Here is a 19,100-nt window from a genome sequence, read left to right on the forward strand (position 1 = left end):
GTGCTCCTACATACCTACGCTAAGAGAGAAGGTGAGTGTGTACCCACTGTACATGTGGTTGCGGGTTACTGACGAGCTGTGTAGCGTGCTTTCTTCCCTATCCGCTTACGACCTGCTTGCTTGCTTGCGGACTGTCTACTGCTCTGCCTTCTACGTACATATCTGCCCTACGAATCACGAGATATTTCTTCCGGCTGCGATACACACATACCTACCGTTCTACCAACGGCCGACACGGCGCACCTGAGAGGCATTGCTTGAGCACAGCGTAGCATAGCCGCCCAAGAAACCAACGACAGCAGCAACCGACCAATTCACCCACCTACCGGCCCAACAACAACAACAACAATGCAACCCACGCAGCTCGTCAGCGCGCTCGCGCTCCTCTTCGCCACAACCGCTACGGCTACGGCTACTGCTATCGCTGCCGCCGCGTCCGCCCCGGCATCCACTACCACAGCCACCACACCGCAGACGACCACGGCCGCCGCGCTCCCCTTCCAGCTCCCCATGCTCGCGCACACGTCCGCCGTTGCTGCCACGCCTGCACCAACGCCCTTGGCCCTGCGGGGCTTGAAGCGGCATCCCAAGGCCAACGCAGCCGCAGCCGCCAACCCCGAAGCCAAACCCGACGCCAACCCCGCCGCGGACGCAAACGCAAACCCCACGCTCACGTCCCCCCCACAAAAGCGCGACCCCGCCATCGCCGCCGCAGCAGCGTCAACGCTCTGCCCAACCTCCTACCACGCATGCGCCGCGCTAGGCGCGCCCGGCCTCTGCTGCCGCGCCGACTCGAACTGCGCCGTCGACCAGGCAGGCCACGTCGCGTGCTGTCCGAGCCGGGCCGTGTGCACGGGCAGCTTGACGGGCGTGGGCAGCAGCAGCAGCACTGTGAGCGTGAGCGTGAGCACTGAGACGGACACGGCTGGGGCTACGAGCGCGAGCGCGACGACTACGCAGGGCTTTGTCGCGGTGGATGGCACCACTGTCGCTACGCCGAATGTGGGCGGGAGGGGGAGGGTGGAGCTGGGGGGATTGCTGGGGGGGTTGGTGGGGGTTTTGGCGGTGCTGTAGGGTGGCTGTGAGGGGGAGTGGGAGTGGTTGATTGATTCGTTGGTGGGTTCATTCGGGGGGATTGCTATGGTGGAGTTTTTTTTATGGGTTGGGAATTGGTATGGTTATGGATATGGGAATGGATATGGACATGGATATGGGTAATGACAAACAAACGCAAACGGAACAGAGACACGCATCATGATCACGCTGCTGATGAAGTTGATGCTGATGGGATGGGCATGGGCATGGGTAATGACGGGTAGCATAGCATAGCATAGAAGGGCATAGTTAAGAGCTTGCTTGCTTGCTTGTTTGCTTGCTTGCCTGTTAGCTACCTAAGTAGGGAATTCAAACAAAGCCAAACATAAACAAATGAACAGTCAACAACAAATATCTTGAATTCTGGCGTTGGAAAAAGGACTGGGGCGCGTGGCTTGTGGCTTGCTTGTTTGCTTGTAGAGGGTTGTGTAACAAGGGGGGTGGGGTTGTGTGCCTCTTAAGAGAGGGAGAGAGGGTGTGGTGGGTGTGTATGTAGCTGCTTCTGCTGCTGCTTTTGACGTGCTAGCTAGCTCTCTTGTCTGTGTCTCTTGTCTTTTTATTTGTCCATGCTTTTTTGTCTGCTCTGCTCGTCATCTGTTTGTTTGTTTACGTTGGGTTTGGGGTTGCTTCTTTTCGTGCGCTCTCTCTTCTTGGTCTCTCTCTTTTTCTTCTTGCACGCACGCACAGCACGCACAGCACTTCGTGTGCGGCATCTTCTCCCCTCTCTCCACCCGTCCACCCGCCGACCCGTCCACTCGCCCGACCACCACCACCACCGCCTGCCGGTGGCTCCCAGCTCCTGCCTCGCACCTCATCGCACCTCAGCCGGCCTAGCTCACCAAATGCCCAACCACTTCCTAACCGGCCTCTTCCTGCCCTCGAAGTCCGTGTACGCGGTTTTCTCCTCCCCCTCCACAGCCGGCGCAGGCACAGCCGGGGCAACGGGGCTCGCCTCCTCGGCCTGCGCCTCCTTCGCCTCCCCACCCAACAGCCCCCCCAGCAAGCCCTTCCCGCCCTCCTCGACGTCAATGCCATGCGCGCGCTTAAACTCATTGCGCTTGTCGATGTCGTCGACCTTGCGCTTGCGGCGCTCGGCCGTCTCGGCGCTGACGTGCTCGGCATGCATTTTGTAGACGGCGAGGGCCTGGCGGAGGGAGCGGAGCGGGTGGGCCAGGAAATCGCTCCGGCTGGGCAGGAGAGCCGCGTAGGGCGTTGTGTGGACGAAGTTTAGCGTGAAGGTGCTGAATGCGAGGGTTAGGAGGACGAACTGTGTTGTGCGTGTGTGCGTTAGCATCATCATCATCATCTCTCTCTACTTGTGCGAATGCTTTTGTGTTTGTTGGTGGGTGGTGGGGTACAGGGCAAAACGTACGAGCGAAATATACGCGTGCAGCATCCGGTTCGTCAGGAACCAGTGCATAAAGGTGCCCTCGGGCGGCATCATGTGCGGGTACTTCTTGGTGCGCTGCGCCATGCGCTGCGCGTCCGTCAGCTGCGGCCCGTACTGGTAGCGGGGCGTCTTGCGCGGCAGGCGGGCGGGGTGCGACGGCGGGCGGAACTTGTCGGGCTTCTCCAGCACAATGGGCTGTTGTTTGGAGGAGGGCGTGGTGCCGTCTTTTGCTTTTGTTGAGGCGGGGCGGCGGAGAGCGGGTTGGGCGGATGTGGTGGTGGTGGTGGTGGTGGGGAGGCCGCGCCGGAAGAGTAGTGCGTTACTGCTGGTGCTGCTGAGCAGGCGCTGCGAGAGTAGGCGCGGCATTGAGGCGGCGGGCGAGGCCATGGTTTGGTTGCGGTAGGGGCGGTAGGGGCGTGGGCGGAGGGTGGTGCGCGCGGAAGAGGTCCGAGAAAATTCGTGCGCCTGTCGTCTGCCGTATTTTCGGCGGCTGCTGGGGCATGTCGTGCTCCGTACAAGCTATGTATACCCACTACCAACTCACTCCCTCTCTCTCCCTCCACTGGTGGTCAATTGGTCATGCCGTCCCCTGTACATACACTCTAGCACTTAGCAGTAGGTCCCACAGCACCAACAGCACCACCAGCAACAACAACATGTGAGTCCCCCAGCTGAGCACCTCGCACCAGTCAGTCCCCCTCAATTACCACCACAACTACCACGCCCACCACGACGACCACGACTCCTCCCCCCACCCCGCTCCTCCACCTATACCTCCTCCTCCTCCTCCTCCTCCTCACCCTCCTCTTCCCCACAACCATGCCCCCACCAACACCACCCCCCTTCGCCACGCCCACATACTGGGACGCACGCTTCCGCGCCAACCCCACCTCCTTCGACTGGCTCCTCCCAGCCAGCAGCCTGGACGGGCCGCTCATCGACGCGCTGAACGCCTCTCCCGCGCCCAGCCCGCGCGTCCTGCACGTCGGCTGCGGCACGAGCGTGCTGTCGCTGCATTTGCGCGCCCATGTCCAGGACCCGCGCCAGGTGCATAATGTGGATTTTTCGCGCGTGTCGGTTGAGCTGGGGGCGAGGTGGGAGCGCGAGGTGTTTGAGGGGGAAGGGCTGGAGCGAGAGCGGGAGGAGGGTGCCGAGGCCGAGACTGAGGCTACTGGAGGGAAGACGCCCCCCCGCATGCGCTGGAGCACGCTGGACCTGCTGTCCCTGCCCGCCGTGCTGGCGTTGCTCTCGCAAGCCCAAGCCCAAGCGCAAAACCCATCCGCCTCTGCCGCAGGCGCATACGACCTCATCGTCGACAAAAGCACCTGCGACGCCATCGCCTGCGGCGAAGACATTCCCGTCGCGCTACCCTACCCCATCCAGCCCACCAGCACTACACACACTCCACACACACCAGCACCACAGTCCCCCTCGCCCACGTCCTCGCTCTTCAACTCGCCCTCCGCGACCCCTGCCCCCAGCACACCCACAAACCCAAACCCCCGCACCCACCCCATCCACCCCATCCACCTCCTCGCCGTCCACCTCTCCCTCCTCACCCCCCCAAAAGCGCGGTGGATCGCGCTCTCGTACTCGGCCTCGCGCTTCCCGTGGCTGGAGCCCCTGCCCACCAGCGCGGCGGAAGGACTGCTCAGCCCCGAGGTGCTGGGCGCAGGGTTCCCGGACCCGGGGCGCTTGTGGCGGTTGGTGGGGCGGGAGCGGGTTGTCGTTGACGAGGGAGGAGGAAAGGGGGGACATGGCGGCGTGGTGCACCGCCCGGAGATCGGGCACTGGCTGTATGTTTTTGAGCGCACGGGGGAGGGGGTCGGCGTTGTTGGTGAGGGGGTTGTGAGGGGCGATCTGTAGAGATCTGTTGAGAGATGTATAAAGAAAGAGAGAGAGAGAGAGAGAGAGACTGTACAGCTGAGCCGAAGATAGAATATCTCGTTTGTATGTATACTACTTGTACATACATGTATACATCTATTTCCACCACCACCCCACTCCCTTCTCCTCTATCTCACGCCCAAGCAAGCAAGCGTAAGCGTAAGCGAGACTCACTCACTGCTCGCTTCTACAAGCTGTAGTAGGTAGGTAGGTATGTAAGTAGGTAAGTATGTATGTGGACAGATAGGTACGCTACGCTACGGTACGTCTTTACCATCCACCATCCACCACCCACCGCACTCACTGACCTGAAGTGTGAAAAACTAGGTATGTGTAACAACACAATCTCTTTTTCGCTCTCGCTCTCCTCCGCTCCACCCACACCTCCACCCAAACCTCAAACCTAACACCCCACATCTGCATCTGCATCAGAATTCGTATCTGGATCTGAATTTAGAATTGGATTTCAATATGCCTTTGCATGCTCGCATGATTTCATTCACTCTCCCGTTCCCCTTCAACCCTTCAACCCCACCTCACACCGTCCTATCCGCCTCTCCCTTCCAGACTCAGACTCAGACTCAGACTCCCGACTCTAACGCCCGCGCCCACACCCTTGCCCGAAAATCTTCTCCTGTCATCTTCTGCTGCTGCTGCTTCCTTCGTCCTCCGTCGGCCATGCCATACCCAGGCCTAGACCCCGACCCCACTCACTCACTCACTCAAACAAGCCTCCCCTAGTCTAATAATGTAGTCAGTCTGTTCTCAAACACAACAACAACAACAACAACAACGTCTGCTTTTGCTTTTCTCGGGAAATCCACACTGCGCAATCACGAACCCTTGAACGCGTCGAACCGCTTGTACGTGTACCCGATGAACGGCAGGCTCATCTCCGCCGCCAGGTCCTCGCCCTGCGTCGCCGACGTCTGCGCGCGCAGCGCTGCTGACGTGTCGTGCTGGTCAATCTCGTCGATGGGGAAGTACTGCGTGTCGACGTTCGACTGCAGCTTGGGCTCAAACGGCGCCCGGATCCGCCGCAGGCCATCCCACTGCACGCCGCGGAAGAAGGGGTGCTGCTTGATCTCGTGCGCGCCACCGACGTGGCCGAGACGGTCGTCGGCATTGCAGATGAGGCTAGAGAGTTGTTAGCAATGAAACCATGGCTATTCAGTGGGAGGACAATAAAGCTCACCTCCGAATGAAGTCCTCGGCCTCAACACCAAGCTGCTGGTCGGGCGGGAAGTGGAGGTTGCGCGGCCAGTCGACAATCTTGCGGTAGGTATCGTGGGGCTCCTCAGCGCAGAATGGAGGCCAGCCAATCAAGCACTCGAACATGATGGTACCGACGGACCACCAATCGCATCCAAAGTCGTAACCCTTGCCAGAGAAGATCTCAGGCGCAATGTAGTCGGGCGTACCGACCGTCGAATAGGCGAGTTGACGACGAGACTTGCGCCAGGTGTTGATCTGCGTACGGTTGCTGACGGTCAGCTGGATCTGGTCCAGCGCGACCGAGTTGCGGTTGTCGCGGTTCGACTTCTGGCCAGTCGAGCCGGACAGCAGCTTCTGGTAGTACGACGCCTCGTGCTCCTTGTGGAAGCCAGTCGACAAACCAAAGTCAGTGAGCTTGATGTGGCCACCGCGGTCGAGAAGGATGTTGTCGGGTTTGATATCACTACAACGCATCAGAACTTGCACCGAAATCGCGGCAATTCTGTACTCACCGGTGTATGAAACCAAGCTTGTGCACAGCCTCAATGGCCAGAGTGAGCTCGGCCATGTAGAAACGAGTGATGTCCTCCGTGAAGATCTCATACTTGATGAGCATGGTCATCAGATCACCACCCGGCAAGAACTCCATCAGCATGTACAGGAACGTGTTGTCTTGGAACGTCGTGTGCAGCTTGACCACCCACGGACTGTCCGACTCGGCCAAGATATCACGCTCGGACCTGACGTGCGCAAGCTGATCCTTCTTGAACTGCGCGGTGTCAGTGATGCTCCTGTTGGCACTGGAAAATCCAAACCTACCATTTCTGACTTGATGAGCGACTTCAAGGCGTAAACCTTGCCATCGTTCTTGCGCTGCACCAGCTTGACCTCACCGAAAGCACCCTTACCAATGATCTTCACAGTGACAAAGTTCTCTGGCCTCTCCTTGGTGCGCAGGAAGCGCAAGAAGCGCAGCTCGGCCTGTTGCGTCTCGATGAGCTTTTGGTGCTTGCGGTTATCCGAGATGTTAGGGTTGTTGACGATCTGCTCCAACTCCAGGGCTCTGTGTGGTGGTCAGTGTCTTGATGCAGCAGCTTCATCGAAGTGCGCCTTACCTAGCATTGCGGTCACGAGCGCGCTGGACGCTCTGCTTGAAGAAGTCGCTGACCAGACCAGTGGACAGCTTGGCGCGGCGGCCAATGTTCTCAGAGTAGAGGTCGGGGTTCTTTGGCGGGGGTTCATCATCGTTGAGCGACGACTGCTTCTGGCCGGAGAAGGGCGCGCTCAAGTAGTTGCCATACTGCTGCTGTTGTCCAGAGCCAGCGGTGCGCGGGCGCTGCGTGTTGGGCGAGGGTTGGCGACCGTACGGGCTGCCCGAGCGCGGCGTGCCCAGGTTCTGGTTGCTGAATTGGTGAACGAGACCATTGGTGCCGTCGTTGTAGCCAGCGGGCGAGCGGTAGACAGCGCCAGGCGTCTGAAGGCCCTGCTGCTGCTGCTGCTGGTACTGGGGGTATTGCTGAGGGTTCATGAAGTAGCCGTAGTTGCCTTGCTGGGCGCCCCAAACTTCCTGCTGGCCATTCTGGTTGGGGTATACTGGCTGGGGGAAAGTCGAGGGCGTGGTGGGATAAGCACGGCCCTGCTCAGCGGCAAGGTTCCGGTCGTTGTTGAAGCCGAAGTTCAGGTGGAGACGGTTTCCCTGCTGATTATTCTGCATGATGGGCAGAAGTCTCGGCTAATGGTATGGATGCTGGAGGCATGGGTGTGTCAGCTCTCAAGGCGCGTCGTGCGAGGGGGGAGGGCGGGCAGGTGAGACCCCTACTGTCTGCGTACTCTCGGAGCCAAATCGAGGCGGGGACGAGGGCCTGAGCCTTGTTCAGGCGATGGAGCAATGCGAGCGCAGTGGCTGCAAACAATTCGACCGAGGCTCCAGTCGAGATTAGAAGCGGAGTGAGGTGGAGCGGCGAAGGAGAGTGGTGGAGAGGAGACGCGGTGGGTAGGTGAGCACAAGAAGGGAGTCCCGTCCCGCGTTGTTCGCTAGGTAGTAGCTGGCCCCGGCCCTACCCCGGCAGAAGAGAGCGTGTCGAAGGCGACGAGGGATTGTGCAGGTGAAAGGCAGCAGAGTGAGGGCAGGCAATGCGGTGCGACGGAATTTGGCCCAGAGGATGTTTGGAGCTGGACGGGGGGGCGTTGTCGGAATGTGTGTAAAAGAGAACCAAATCAAAGGAAAGACAGGACAGACATGAAGGGAAGGGGTGCCAGGGCCCAAAGGCCTATCGATAGGGTGGTGCGCAAGCCCGCGTGTTTCGAATCCGATTACGTGCCCGGTAACAGTTGCCGCATCGGGCCAAAAGTACACACCCGTCAACCCCACCTTCACCCCCTTGGTGGAACCTCCACTGTCCTCCCTCGCCCGCCCTCGACCTCGCCCTGCATCTCACACGTGCTGCTGCTGTTGCTGCTGCGCAGCATGCGTTGTGAGACGGCTGGTTGTGCCCGTCCGTATGAGCACCGCGGCTGTTTCACGAGGCGAATCATCCGTGCTGCACCTGCACCAGAGACGACACCCGTTGCTACCTACACCCGCTCCCTTTCGGCCCTCTCCCCACCCCCCCAATTCTCATGTCTGCCTTGTGACGTCTCGCCGTGCCTTGCCATGCCCTAGGGGCCTGCCTGCGCCTTTCCCTAAAAGGTCGAAAATGTCCGTCGTCCCGTCTACCTCGCACGCCTGCAATGATCGCCGTCGGCAAATAGAGCAAACCTGGAGGCGAGCGAGAGCGATCTGTATCCTGTGACCGCGCGGCCATGATTGCACGTCGGCCATGCGCTGATGATCGTGGTCTTTGGGCTGCAACTCTCTCTCGCTTCGCCACGCTTGTCGTCCTTCTAGTGCTTCTGCTGTGACGCCGACCAAAGTCACTCAAACATTACAAGCACAACTATACCGCAACGCGTCATCTTTGCTACATCTGCACAGCGCGCGCTCCTGGTGACCACCCAGAAGCGAGCGCCGCATCTATTTACATCCTCTCAGCCCTGCAGCCCAACCCAGCCCTACGCCGACCACCCACACCTTGCCATTCATACCTCTATACGTACCCAAGCCAACAAGAACAAGAGACCTTTTGCGCATCCGTATCCAAGACGAAACGCTCGGCTCCAAAACCGCGCTGTCCAACAGTCCAGATGGACAAAATTACCGTTCGCTGATAGCATCCAGCCAAAGACAACAACAAACCGCTCCCAGAGACACGCAGTCAGGGTATAAGGCAGCACGCTTGCAACCTGCAGTGCTCCTCCCGAGAGCACCGACCAAACGCAGAAGAGAATTAAGAAAGCCAAAAAGGAGCCGACGAAAGTCCACTCTTCCCAGCGATAAGACAAATAGAGAACGTGAAAAGAAGACAAGAGCAAGAGACCCGAATGAAACGCCTGCGATGCACTTTTTTGGTGGACCGACCTGTGTTGCCCGCTGTGGAACGAGGCCAAAGACAGACAAGAAACGCCAACCGCGCTTTGCGTGTGTGTATGAGAAGAAAAACCCGCTCGTGATGATCCAAAATATAGCAAAAACACAAACTCAACAAGTCCGTTTTACGTCAGAGTGGAGCTGACGACAAGAATGGCAGCATCAGATGCAGATGCGAATGGCGCTGACAGCCTAAGCCATCAACGACCTCACCTGCTCCCTCTCCGCCATAATTTCCGTTTGCAGTCTCCTCGTCTCCCTCATAGCGTCATCCCTACGTTTTCGTTAGCAGTTGTGCCTCTACACAGGCTTCATAAAGCCTGTCAATGGTCCAAGGAATCACTAACCTCTCGGCCTGCAGGTCTGCGACCTCGAGCTGGGCCCTGTTCATACGGCCCACAACCTCCTCCATCTCGCGGTCCGCCTCCGACAGCGCCCGCTCGAGCTGCTCCACGCCCACCTCAAGGTTCTCCGTGTTCGTCGCCTGGGCCATGCTGATGCCCAGTCCGCTCGTCGTCTTGTCAATCTTCGGCGAGCGGTGCGTGAACATCGGGCTCAACGGGCTCGACGGACCCATGCGCACACTGCGCACGTCGAGCAGCGCGCCGGCCTTCATGCGCTGCAGCTGCGCGTTCTGGCCCTCCTGCAGGTCGCGCAGCTCCTCCTCGTGCACCGCAATGGTCGATTCGGAGTGTTGCTGCGCCGCCGTGACGCGCTCTTCAGCCTTTCGCAGTTTGCTCTGCATCTCCATGATGCGCGTCGCCGAGAGGCGCTGCTCGCGCTCGCCGCGCTCAATTGCTTCGGCGAGACGCTGCCTAAGCGCCGTGTTGGAGTGCAGCTGCTGCTGAACCTGCGCCGCAAGCTCGTCCATGCGGGTCGCGGCGGCAAACAGCTGCGCCGCAAGGGTCTCCTCACTGGCGAGATGGCCTTCAGATTGCTGCAGCGCATGGGCTTGTTGCCTGTACTGCTCGGCTTCATGCTGCGCGTGGTCACGCTCGGCTTCCGCCTCCGAAATGGACTGCTTGAGCAACTCCATGACGCGCTCAGCCTCAGCACTCGTCTCACCCTGCTCGGCTTCCATGTCTTTGACGCGCGCCAGCGAAAGAGCATGGGTGGTTTGCAGTTCCTTGAAAGCCTTATCGAGCGAGACGACAGGGCCGGCGGGCTCGTCTTCGTACGCGCTGCTGGCGGCGGAAGACCGACGCTCCTGGACGAAAATGTCGCGTTCTTGCAAAAGATCACGGAGAGAGGTGGTTTCCTGCTCGGCACGACCAAGGTCCATGCGGATACCGCCCAGGTTCTTCTCAGCCACCCATTTCTGGTCCAGCGCATCGTCTGCACGACGTCGCAGGTGGTTGATCTCATCTCTCAGGTTGGAAATTTCCGTATGGAAGGCGTTCCGGCGGGGGTTAATGTTAAGAGCACGGTCTCTCTCCGTCTCCAAGAGATGAACCCGTTTCTCATGCTGCTTGAGCTGCATATCCTGGCGGATCAAGAGGTTCTTGAGTGCTTGGTGAAGAGCGCTACGCTGTTCCTCAAGGTCCTTCAAACGATCGCCAAGCTCGCGTGGGCTTTCCGCCCTGAGATCCTTGACAGAGTTTGACCTTGTCAAGGATGCCTTCGAACCGCGTCTCAGCATCTGCACGGAGTTCCGTGCGAGGGAATTGGAGCGAGAAAGCCCAATCTTCGGGGTTGCCGGTGCCCCAGAGTCATCACTCTCCTCGGCAATAGAGTTAAATTGGTTGCTCTGGCGCTTCATTTCGAGCTCCGTCCTTCTAGCGTTGGCCAGAGTCTGGTTTTCGTTGCGGAGCGACTGAATTTCCTGTTGGAGTTTGGCGTTCTCTTCCAGGATGGGCTGCAGTTGGGAGATCTCTGCGAGATTTGCGTCGTTGCGGGATGTGTCCAGTGCGCGCCGCAGGCGACTGTTCTCCTCACTGAGTTCTTGGACGTGCTCTATTTGGTTGGCACTACCCTTCTCCAAACCCTCTAGGCGAGCCCTCAGGTCTGGCAAAACTTGGTCTCGAAGATAGTCCCGTTCCTGGCGATCCTGGTCGTGTTCTTGCCGTACTGCGGCAAAGAGGTCTTGGAAGTTCTCTCTAGACTGTTGTTCTTCAGCAAGCCGCCGTCGGACATCCTCAAGGGAAGCATTGTCCGCGTTGCCATTTTGGTGCTCTTGCAGCTGCTCTTCAAGACCAAAGACTTGAGCTTCAAGGTCGGTACGCCTCCGCAACTCGTCCTGAAGCCTTTCCGCCATTTCACCCTTCACCTGCGCCTTTTCCTGTTCGGCCTTCCTCCGAAGCTTCTCCAATTGTTCAATCTTCTGCTCGCTGTCACCTATCGGGAACCTTGCAGAACTAGCACCTGAATCGGAGTAGTAGTCGCTAGTTCTGCGGTTCCCATCTGAGACGCTGAGAGGATGGTCGGACTGCAGTCGCTCGAGCTCGTCCTCAAGCTCCATCTCTCTCCGGATGGAGCCCGCCAACTCTGCGCTTATTTCGCGGAGCTCTCTTTCAAGCTCTTCCACATGTGCATTCACGCTCTGCGACGAGGAGAAAAGCGGTGTGCCAGGCACGGTGAAGTAGGAATGTTGAGCATCCGCATTGGCGGCAGACACATTCAAACCAGAAGGGGCGGCGGCCTTCATGGCGGGGGACGCCCGGGGAGACATTGACTTCTCGGAGAAGGTTGTCGTTGGCGACTCCGGCCCAAGGTTTTGAGAGGATGAAGACCTCCAGCCAAAGAGGGAGGAGAACTTTCCGGGGGATTTGGGCGGCTCTCTTGGAGCCTCCTCGGGTGTCGTGATCTGGTCATAGTTGAAGTGATCCCCCGTGACGCCGTCTTCTCCATGCACTTGTACAGTCAAGTCGGGCGGCCTGTTGGAGGCATATGAGGACATTGTCGGTGTTCGGGTGTGATTTTGGGGCCAGTGAGAATCCGGTTCGGCACCCGTTTCATCACCGGAGTTTCTTGCTGTGTGATAACTGGTGGCAGATCGGTCAAGCTGGGGCCGCGCGGGCGCGGCGTCCAATGTGTCGCCGTATTGTGAAGACTGCCTGCGCGCAGTATCGTCGTCGCCGTCTATATAATCGTCAAGGGGATCCAGAGGGGAGGATTGAGGGATTGCCGGGGCGTGGCCGTCCGAGTATCTAGAGGGTATAAGATCAGCGAGGGCGCTTGAATCATGGGAAATGGGATCAACGAACTCGTGGAGTGTTCTGGGGACGAATTCCTCTTGCGTCGTAGCCAGGGGCAAGGAAGGTATCTTCTCCGACAACGGTGTGTTGCCGAGCGGGGTGCTGTCGACAGAAAAGGCCCTCTGGCCCAGATCTCTCTCAGGGAGCTTGGGCTTCACGATATACGAGGCGGAGGAGAATCGCGAGGCTACGGGCGAAGCGGTCGGAGGCAGAGGCTTGCGCCGAACGGGCGACGAACTAGGTATCGAGGGCGTCTGAGCGCGAAACGACGCAAAAGAGGGCACCTGGACGTTGGCAAGAGAGGCGCGACTGTTGCGGAGGGGCTGTATATCAGACAAGGGCTTGTCGGAGGCCAGCGAGCCCTGGCGGGACTGTGGAGAAGCGCGTCCGGAGTGCATTATTCCAATTGGTGCGAGTTAGAGATAGCGGGCATGACCTTGGCACAAGCCGGTGCAGGTACGAGAATCTCTTTCCTCTTCGCTCTGGCGTCCGAGGGCGCGCTCTGGAGACTTGCGGAAAAAGGGAGGCTGAAAGGACGACGCGCGCTTCGCGACGGCTATCAGGCCGGGCTGCGCCTCTGGTCCAGGGCAGGCATGTGATTGGCCAGCGCGTCCTAGGATGCCAGTGACGCTGGCGGGCGCTTCCAAAAACAGCACCACAACACTGAGAGCAGAGGCCGAGTTGTGCTCCTTCGCCACGCCCCGTCTTGCGCAACATCGCAGTCCGTCTGGCTTGGCCGTGTCTGCTCATTTCCGCCGGCATGAGCAAAATCGCCGAGAATCTTCATCTCAGCTCATCGAGATCCGCAAGGGACAACGGTGCCGAGCGAGGCGAGCCGCCAGCCCAGCCCAGGGGACATGTAGCTATGTTTCACGCAGCCGCCGAGCGCCTTCGTCTGGCCTTATCATCCTTCAAGGGGCTGGCCGTGCTTGTCAGGGTTAGGTCCTGCCTATTGCTGCCCGGAGAAACGTTGTCCCTATACGCGGGGGAAGCCGAGGCCGCCTCGCTTGTGACTCGCATGAACTCGGTACTTAATTTATATCTCGTTCTCAATGCAATCGCTCTCTCCACCTCCGCCTTCGCCAAAGCCATCGGCTCACTCTAGCGGTCCAAGGGCACCGCTAACAGACCTATCTCTGCCTCCGGCTCCTGTTCAGGCGTGCCAGTCTGTGCAGACACAGAACACGTAGCTCGTCCGAGTCCACGACTGCAGCGATCCCTTGTGTACTTTTCAATCTACTCATTCCTTTTGCCTCTGTGCATACGGATCCTCTCAACTGTCCTCTTTCTCAAATTATCGCCCTAGCCGAATCCTTCAGGAATTTGGAAAACAGAGCAGCATGCCGAAAGGCTCCTCCAAGCAGTATGCATTTGTACGAAGCTCTAGTCTGTCAGCATTGCATCAGAGGTTAAACGCGGCAACTAGAGTAAAAGGCACTATGGAGTGCTTGAGAGTTTCCTCGAAAGAGATGGAAGGTACGCAGAACAGAGAAGAGAAGTTGCAAAGTCCGTACAGTATGAGAGATTAGCGAAGAGGAAAATTGCTTATCTCAGGATGAGATAAGAGTAGAGACGGGATGAGTAGAGTCGGTGATTAACGGTAAGGTTTGGCTGTCAAAGATGCCTTTGACTAGCCTATACGCAAGGAAGGAGCCCACCCTGAAGATGACAGCCGGCGTGCCTCTATAGCACACTGCGTACGCTGCAAACTAATCCCGCTCTTCCAGGTCGCGACACCAGTAGCTTCATTCTAATGTCACTTAGAGCATCTGCAGGGAAATTTCCAGTACTAGGAACTACTCACAACATTTCCGCAGGCATCAACAGTGCCAACACAGTTCCCCAAAACTCGTCAAAGGAGCAATTGAGATTTTAACGTTGACATAGGAAGACCAATATCGAAGGGCCCAATCAAGTCCGTCCTGGTGGACGCAGCTTTCGGGCAGTGTTCGGATACCAGGACGAGACATTAACTGGAGGTGGTCCGATACCAGACACGGAACAGTTTTTGCACCCGCCGTTCGGCAGCATGTGGTGGGGACAAGCCAAGCCTTGCATGGACGGCACTTGGCACTGTGTTGTAGTAGTCAAAATAAAATTCTCGTGGACATGGCAACGGCTTGGATTTGTGTACAGGTGCGACAGTGTAGCTGTCAACATCTGCGACCGGGTATCTCGGAATCAGGGTCCAAGGAGCTTCGATAGCCGGGCATCCGGCAGAAAGGTTTTAGCGGTGGGTCAACGCCGCACTGGCGACATTACTTATGATGAAAGCAGTAAGTTCCACAAAGTGGTTGGGCCTTGATCAATACCTAGCACTGATGCGCCGTAGATGGTGGTGAGGTAGTTGTAACTCTTTGTGCTCTGCCTATAAGCCAAATGGCTTCTTGACGAAGAGATTGCGGTGCATATGCTAAGGCTGAAATAAAGTTGGCTTCCATGCCACTGTCTCGGCAGGGACCGCAGGGTGTGGTGTGGGGTAGCAGCGCACCAATCAACGACGGGCACGCCTCGACCCAACCCAGCGTCTCATCTCGCCGCACTCAAGCTTATACCGGAGCCAGCTATAGTGCAATATTTTTTGCTGGAAAAGCGATCGCACGACGGCCATGGAGGCGCCAACAGGTGCCCAACATGTACCTTATCGGCCGGTTCAGCTGGGTGGCACAACAGTCTTTCCGGCATCTCCGGTCACGCGCTCAGCTTTAAACCGACGTAGCGACCGCAGCACAACAATCTACACACTTACCTCTGCCGCTGGCCTCTGGAATCTTGTCATCGCGTTTGCTGCATCTTGCGCCTCCTTCAAGTACCACTTCACTGCAGCCGCGTCGACCAGCCAATGATTATGCGTAGTTGACGCTTCGATGCTGCTGCCAACCCCACTTTCCACGATGCGATCCGGCCGCGCTTTCTTCTTAGTTTCTGCCTCTGCTACCGTCTTTTTCCTATGGCAATTTTATGTCCTCACATGGTGCCATGCAGAGGGGCCAGGACTGACGCTTGGAGACTTATCAAGTGGCGAACTCGCCAACGCCACTCTCGGGGTAAGTCATGATCTTGCTTCTGTAATAAACGCATACTTTTGAATAGACATTGACGCTCAGAACAGTTCCAGAGAATAATAGCAATTTCTTCCGAGGACCAGTCTTCGCCAACAGCATGGCGCCAGCGCGGCCTCATCGCCGCCGCCAACCGTACCGGTCTTTCCATTGACATCCACCAATCTCGCGACGTATCAGAGAAAGAGCTCCAGGAATTCCAAGACAGCGGGTCCAAGTACACCGAAAAGCCAGGGACTGGATCAGCGCTTGCATGGCTGGCGCACCATGACGCTTTGCAATAGTACGTCAACGGCATGAGACTTCGCCGAAGCCAACAGCAGAAGAAAACCACTAACCTAACACTCAAACAGCATAATCGACAACAACATAAGCAGCGCGCTCATCCTCGAAGACGACGCCGACTGGGACGTCCGCATCCGCTCGCAACTCGCCCCGCACAGCGCAATCCCGACGCTACTGCGCCGCCTCTACACAGACATGGACGGCGCCGCGTCGCCCTCTCCCCTCAACCTCAGCACCGCCACCCCCCCACACCCAAGCACGCAGCCCTACACCGGCAGCTTCGACGTCCTCTGGCTCGGCCACTGCACCTCGCTCTACGGGCCACATAGCACGCGCCTCACAGCGCCAAACGACACGACGCAGCTCCCCGGGCAGGCGCTCAGCGCGTACGCGAACCGCTTTGCGTACACGCGGCTGGACGACCACGAGCGCGCCGTCCTGAGCCGTCCGGAGTGCGCCTGCACGTTCGCGTACGCCGTCTCGGGGACGGGGGCGCGGCGCGTGCTTGAGCGCACGAAGGCGGGGGCTGCCGCCGCGTTCGATAACGCGCTTGGGGCTGCGTGCCGCGAGAGCCCGAAACGTGGGAAAGGGCTGCGCTGCGCGAGCGTGGCGCCTGAGCTTGTGCATCATCAGAGGGGCGTTGTAGATGCGGATGCGGATGCGGATGAGGAGGGGGAGGGGGCGCCCTGGAGAGGCAGTCTGGTTGAGGGATTGAATCGGGGCGAGGGCGAGCGTGAGGCGCTGCTGGCGCCTCGCCCGAGTCGCTTCTTCACGTTTAATATCATGTATAGCGCGCGCTGTAATGCGCACCGCGGCGACCGGAGGCTGACGCAGTGTTTGCCGACGGAGGAGGACCGCGAGGTGTGGACTTCGTGAGGGCGAGAGAAGGAGCGGGAAAAGGAGGAGGAGGAGAGAGAATAGGTACATACATACCTAGGCCCGGACGCGCTGGCGCTGGTCCGTCGGTGCTTCGGCGTATAGCATGAATCAAGATACTCAGCTAAACACGAGAGCTCTTTGTTCACCTTATCTACGCCTCATATATATACAAATAAACAACCCAGCCAGCATCACATAACCGCACCCACCTCCCCACAAAAGCAACTTACGCCCCCGCTCCCATCGGCATCGGTGTAAATAACCCCTCTGGTGCCTCGGGCCCTACTGTACCGAACACCGAAGCGCGCTGCGGTCAAAGAGGCGGCGTGCGCGCTTTGCTTGCTAACTAAATATCTTTTGTTCATTCTGTCTGCAGATTGTACTCTCTTCCTCTCTCTCCCTATTAGTTCTCTGGAGATTTGATTTCTGTTGCTAGTATGGCCGCTGCTTCAGATCTCGCCACTGCAACTCCTACTGCTGCAACAGTTCCTGCCACTACTGAAGCGACTGGCGTCGCTGGAACAACCAAACCCGTCCGCGTCGCCCAGCTAGTCTATCTCCGCCCGGAGTGCTTGGAGGAATATAAACGCTGCCATGCGGCTGTGTGGCCGGATGTGCTGGCTCAAATTCGGGATTCTGGCATCAGGGACTGTGAGTGTGCGCTTCTTTTGTTTGGGGCGTGTTTTGGTTGTTGTGCTGTTTACTTCTTCTTGTTTACTTTTCTTTATGCGGGTTTTTGTCCTTTCTTCTCCTACTCCTTCTCTAAATACTCTTCCTACTACTCATCTCTCCGTTCTTCCCGTCGTCGTCGTTGTCGTCGTCGCCGCCGCCGCCATCCCCCTTCACGCTCACTTACCACTCCACAGACTCGATATTCCTGACCCCAGTCCCCCGCCCCACGCTCTTCGCAACCTTCAAATACGTCGGCACCGACTGGGACGCAGACATGGCGTGCATGGGCGCGAACGAGCGCGTGCGCGCGTGGTGGGCGCTTACGGACCGCATGCAGGAGAGTGCGGTGCCTGGTGCGAAGGGGAGTGCTGCTGCTACTGATGATGATGCCGTCCCGCCTTGGTGGTGGAGGGCGGAGGAGGTTTTTTATTATGAGGGGTAGGTGGCGGTGTTGGGGTGGGGGTGGAGGTAGGGGGCGAGGGTTAAGGGGTCGGGAGGTGGAGAGGTGGGGGCTTGGAGGGATGCTGGGCGTGGGATTGCTTGAGGGGTTGGTGCTGGAGAGGGTTTTGGTGCTGGGGAAGGGTGAGAGGATGGGGTGGGCGTGGGTTGAGGCACTGAGGTGATGCTTCTTGTTATCAAGAGAGTCACTGTTCATTAAGATAGGAAAGCGATATAAGCAGTCCCTTTTTATTAAATTACTTCCTTTTTAGCTGCAAGCCTAACTTCTAGATATTAATGAGAATGCTTTAGAGCGTACACAACTACAAGCTTCCACTCCGTACAAGCATCACAATCTCTTTAGGCGGCTAACCTCGCTTGATGGTGACAGATGCTAGTTGAACGAGAGGGTAAGAGTATGGTCTTTATGTATCTATGAAAGGATTGAAAGAGATTGCATTGACTGAACAAAGCTCGGAATGAGAACGAAGAAAGAAGACGATGCCATTTTAAGCACCCACCCCCAGTTAACACACACATCTTCCACGCGCTTCTCTCCACAGCTCTCCCCCCTTCCACGCGCTTCTCCCATGACCTCACCACGCACGCACGTCCCCCACTCCTAGCATATATAAACGCCCCTCCCCCTCCCTCCCTCCGACTTTCTTCTCCAGTTCTCTTTGCCATTTGGCTTAGACCTAAATGCAGTATCTGTTCTTTCCCGGTTTAATCGCTTGGAAGCCCTCCACGGAGGCGCATTTTCGTGATTAACTAGTTTTTGGACCTAGTGCGGCGGCTGCGGGCTTTTCGCTCGTATGCCGCTGCCACCGTGTCACTCGCGCTGCACTACTGCGGGTCGACGCAACTTTGGCCGCCGTTTGAAACGTGCCTTTTCGTTGCTGTGCTCGGCTTGTCTGGGCTGGTGAGGAAGATGCTTTGTTTTGCTTTGCTTTGCAGCATTTGCTTTTGTGAAGCTGGGCGCGAGGAATTAGACGCCGCTTGTCCTCCTAAATTACTACTACCTATAGAGGTATATATGCTGCTATCTAAAAGAACACGTTTTCTTTTAAGATCCTTATTCCCTTGCAGTGGATAAACGTGTGGTGTAAGGGGTAAGGCTGTAGTGTAGCAACTGACTGTAATAAGGCTGGAAAAAACGAGAGTTATCGGAGTGATCCTGGCTGACAGCTTTGCTTTGCTTGTTCTTTAGGGCTTTTGTTTTGGAAGGGTTTGTTGTGGAGTGCTTGTTTTTTGATGACTTGCTAATGTTTGCAGTTACGAGAGGTGTATATCTACATGTACTGGACTGGACGTTTCCGTCTCTTCCGTGCATATAAAAGTCAGTTACTTAATGCTCTTTCTTTGCTCTGTGCCTGGCCGTCATATAGACGCGAGAAACTATCAAATTGACCGGATTCCTGACGGACACACCTGAGGTCTACCCATGCAGCTGTGTCTTTCGCCTGAAAGTATCGTTGACACCAGAACGTGCAAGACTTGCGCCACACCCTGTTAAC

The 19,100-nt window shown here is 57.6% G+C and overlaps 8 protein-coding genes across 8 annotated transcripts; 5 read left to right on the plus strand and 3 right to left on the minus strand.

Annotated features, from left to right (window-relative positions):
- Positions 1 to 200: 200 nt before the first annotated feature.
- On the plus strand, positions 201 to 1,392 carry K452DRAFT_125540 (uncharacterized protein). Its single transcript, XM_033535225.1, has 2 exons — positions 201 to 1,100; positions 1,150 to 1,392. Exon 1 carries the CDS (start codon positions 349 to 351, stop codon positions 1,072 to 1,074), a length of 726 nt encoding a protein of 241 aa, XP_033401498.1. The 5' UTR covers positions 201 to 348; the 3' UTR covers positions 1,075 to 1,100; positions 1,150 to 1,392.
- A 144-nt stretch (positions 1,393 to 1,536) lies between these two features.
- K452DRAFT_244126 (uncharacterized protein) lies at positions 1,537 to 2,879 on the minus strand. The gene is made up of 2 exons (XM_033537939.1): positions 2,468 to 2,879; positions 1,537 to 2,362 (listed from the first exon to the last, which is right to left on the minus strand). The coding sequence occupies exons 1-2, from the start codon at positions 2,870 to 2,872 to the stop codon at positions 1,931 to 1,933; spliced, it is 837 nt and encodes a 278-aa protein (XP_033401499.1). The 5' UTR covers positions 2,873 to 2,879; the 3' UTR covers positions 1,537 to 1,930.
- A 144-nt stretch (positions 2,880 to 3,023) lies between these two features.
- Positions 3,024 to 4,413, plus strand: K452DRAFT_284172 (uncharacterized protein). Its single transcript, XM_033539905.1, has one exon. The coding sequence runs from the start codon at positions 3,305 to 3,307 to the stop codon at positions 4,349 to 4,351; it is 1,047 nt and encodes a 348-aa protein (XP_033401500.1). The 5' UTR covers positions 3,024 to 3,304; the 3' UTR covers positions 4,352 to 4,413.
- A 792-nt stretch (positions 4,414 to 5,205) lies between these two features.
- On the minus strand, positions 5,206 to 7,301 carry K452DRAFT_220971 (uncharacterized protein; the record flags this gene model as incomplete). Its single annotated transcript, XM_033536491.1, has 5 exons — positions 5,206 to 5,509; positions 5,568 to 6,050; positions 6,100 to 6,356; positions 6,407 to 6,650; positions 6,703 to 7,301. 5 exons carry the CDS (start codon positions 7,299 to 7,301, stop codon positions 5,206 to 5,208), a joined length of 1,887 nt encoding a protein of 628 aa, XP_033401501.1.
- Positions 7,302 to 9,245: 1,944 nt separating this feature from the next.
- K452DRAFT_324653 (uncharacterized protein) lies at positions 9,246 to 12,645 on the minus strand (the record flags this gene model as incomplete). The annotated part of the gene is made up of 3 exons (XM_033544718.1): positions 9,246 to 9,327; positions 9,401 to 12,199; positions 12,257 to 12,645. The coding sequence occupies 3 exons, from the start codon at positions 12,643 to 12,645 to the stop codon at positions 9,246 to 9,248; spliced, it is 3,270 nt and encodes a 1,089-aa protein (XP_033401502.1).
- Positions 12,646 to 12,826: 181 nt separating this feature from the next.
- On the plus strand, positions 12,827 to 13,470 carry K452DRAFT_125573 (uncharacterized protein). The gene has a single exon (XM_033535226.1). The coding sequence runs from the start codon at positions 13,008 to 13,010 to the stop codon at positions 13,350 to 13,352; it is 345 nt and encodes a 114-aa protein (XP_033401503.1). The 5' UTR covers positions 12,827 to 13,007; the 3' UTR covers positions 13,353 to 13,470.
- Positions 13,471 to 14,932: 1,462 nt separating this feature from the next.
- Positions 14,933 to 16,966, plus strand: K452DRAFT_315958 (glycosyltransferase family 25 protein). The gene is made up of 3 exons (XM_033543910.1): positions 14,933 to 15,294; positions 15,360 to 15,592; positions 15,663 to 16,966. The coding sequence occupies exons 1-3, from the start codon at positions 15,115 to 15,117 to the stop codon at positions 16,468 to 16,470; spliced, it is 1,221 nt and encodes a 406-aa protein (XP_033401504.1). The 5' UTR covers positions 14,933 to 15,114; the 3' UTR covers positions 16,471 to 16,966.
- Positions 16,911 to 17,587, plus strand: K452DRAFT_221121 (uncharacterized protein; the record flags this gene model as incomplete). Its single annotated transcript, XM_033536499.1, has 2 exons — positions 16,911 to 17,124; positions 17,340 to 17,587. 2 exons carry the CDS (start codon positions 16,911 to 16,913, stop codon positions 17,585 to 17,587), a joined length of 462 nt encoding a protein of 153 aa, XP_033401505.1.
- Positions 17,588 to 19,100: the final 1,513 nt, after the last annotated feature.

Source organism: Aplosporella prunicola, assembly GCF_010093885.1.
Source record: "Aplosporella prunicola CBS 121167 unplaced genomic scaffold K452scaffold_4, whole genome shotgun sequence".
In the NCBI taxonomy this organism is placed as follows: Eukaryota; Fungi; Ascomycota; class Dothideomycetes; order Botryosphaeriales; family Aplosporellaceae; genus Aplosporella; species Aplosporella prunicola.

Coding starts and splice junctions, on each gene's coding strand:
- K452DRAFT_125540 (XM_033535225.1), top strand. CDS start 349: ATGCAACCCACGCAGCTCGTCAGCGCGCTCGCGCTCCTCTTCGCCACA.
- K452DRAFT_244126 (XM_033537939.1), bottom strand. CDS start 2,872: ATGGCCTCGCCCGCCGCCTCAATGCCGCGCCTACTCTCGCAGCGCCTG. Junction 2,363..2,467: donor TGCACGCGTATATTTCGCTC/GTACGTTTTGCC, acceptor CGCACAACACAG/TTCGTCCTCCTAACCCTCGC.
- K452DRAFT_284172 (XM_033539905.1), top strand. CDS start 3,305: ATGCCCCCACCAACACCACCCCCCTTCGCCACGCCCACATACTGGGAC.
- K452DRAFT_125573 (XM_033535226.1), top strand. CDS start 13,008: ATGAGCAAAATCGCCGAGAATCTTCATCTCAGCTCATCGAGATCCGCA.
- K452DRAFT_315958 (XM_033543910.1), top strand. CDS start 15,115: ATGCTGCTGCCAACCCCACTTTCCACGATGCGATCCGGCCGCGCTTTC. Junction 15,295..15,359: donor TCGCCAACGCCACTCTCGGG/GTAAGTCATGAT, acceptor CGCTCAGAACAG/TTCCAGAGAATAATAGCAAT. Junction 15,593..15,662: donor CACCATGACGCTTTGCAATA/GTACGTCAACGG, acceptor ACACTCAAACAG/CATAATCGACAACAACATAA.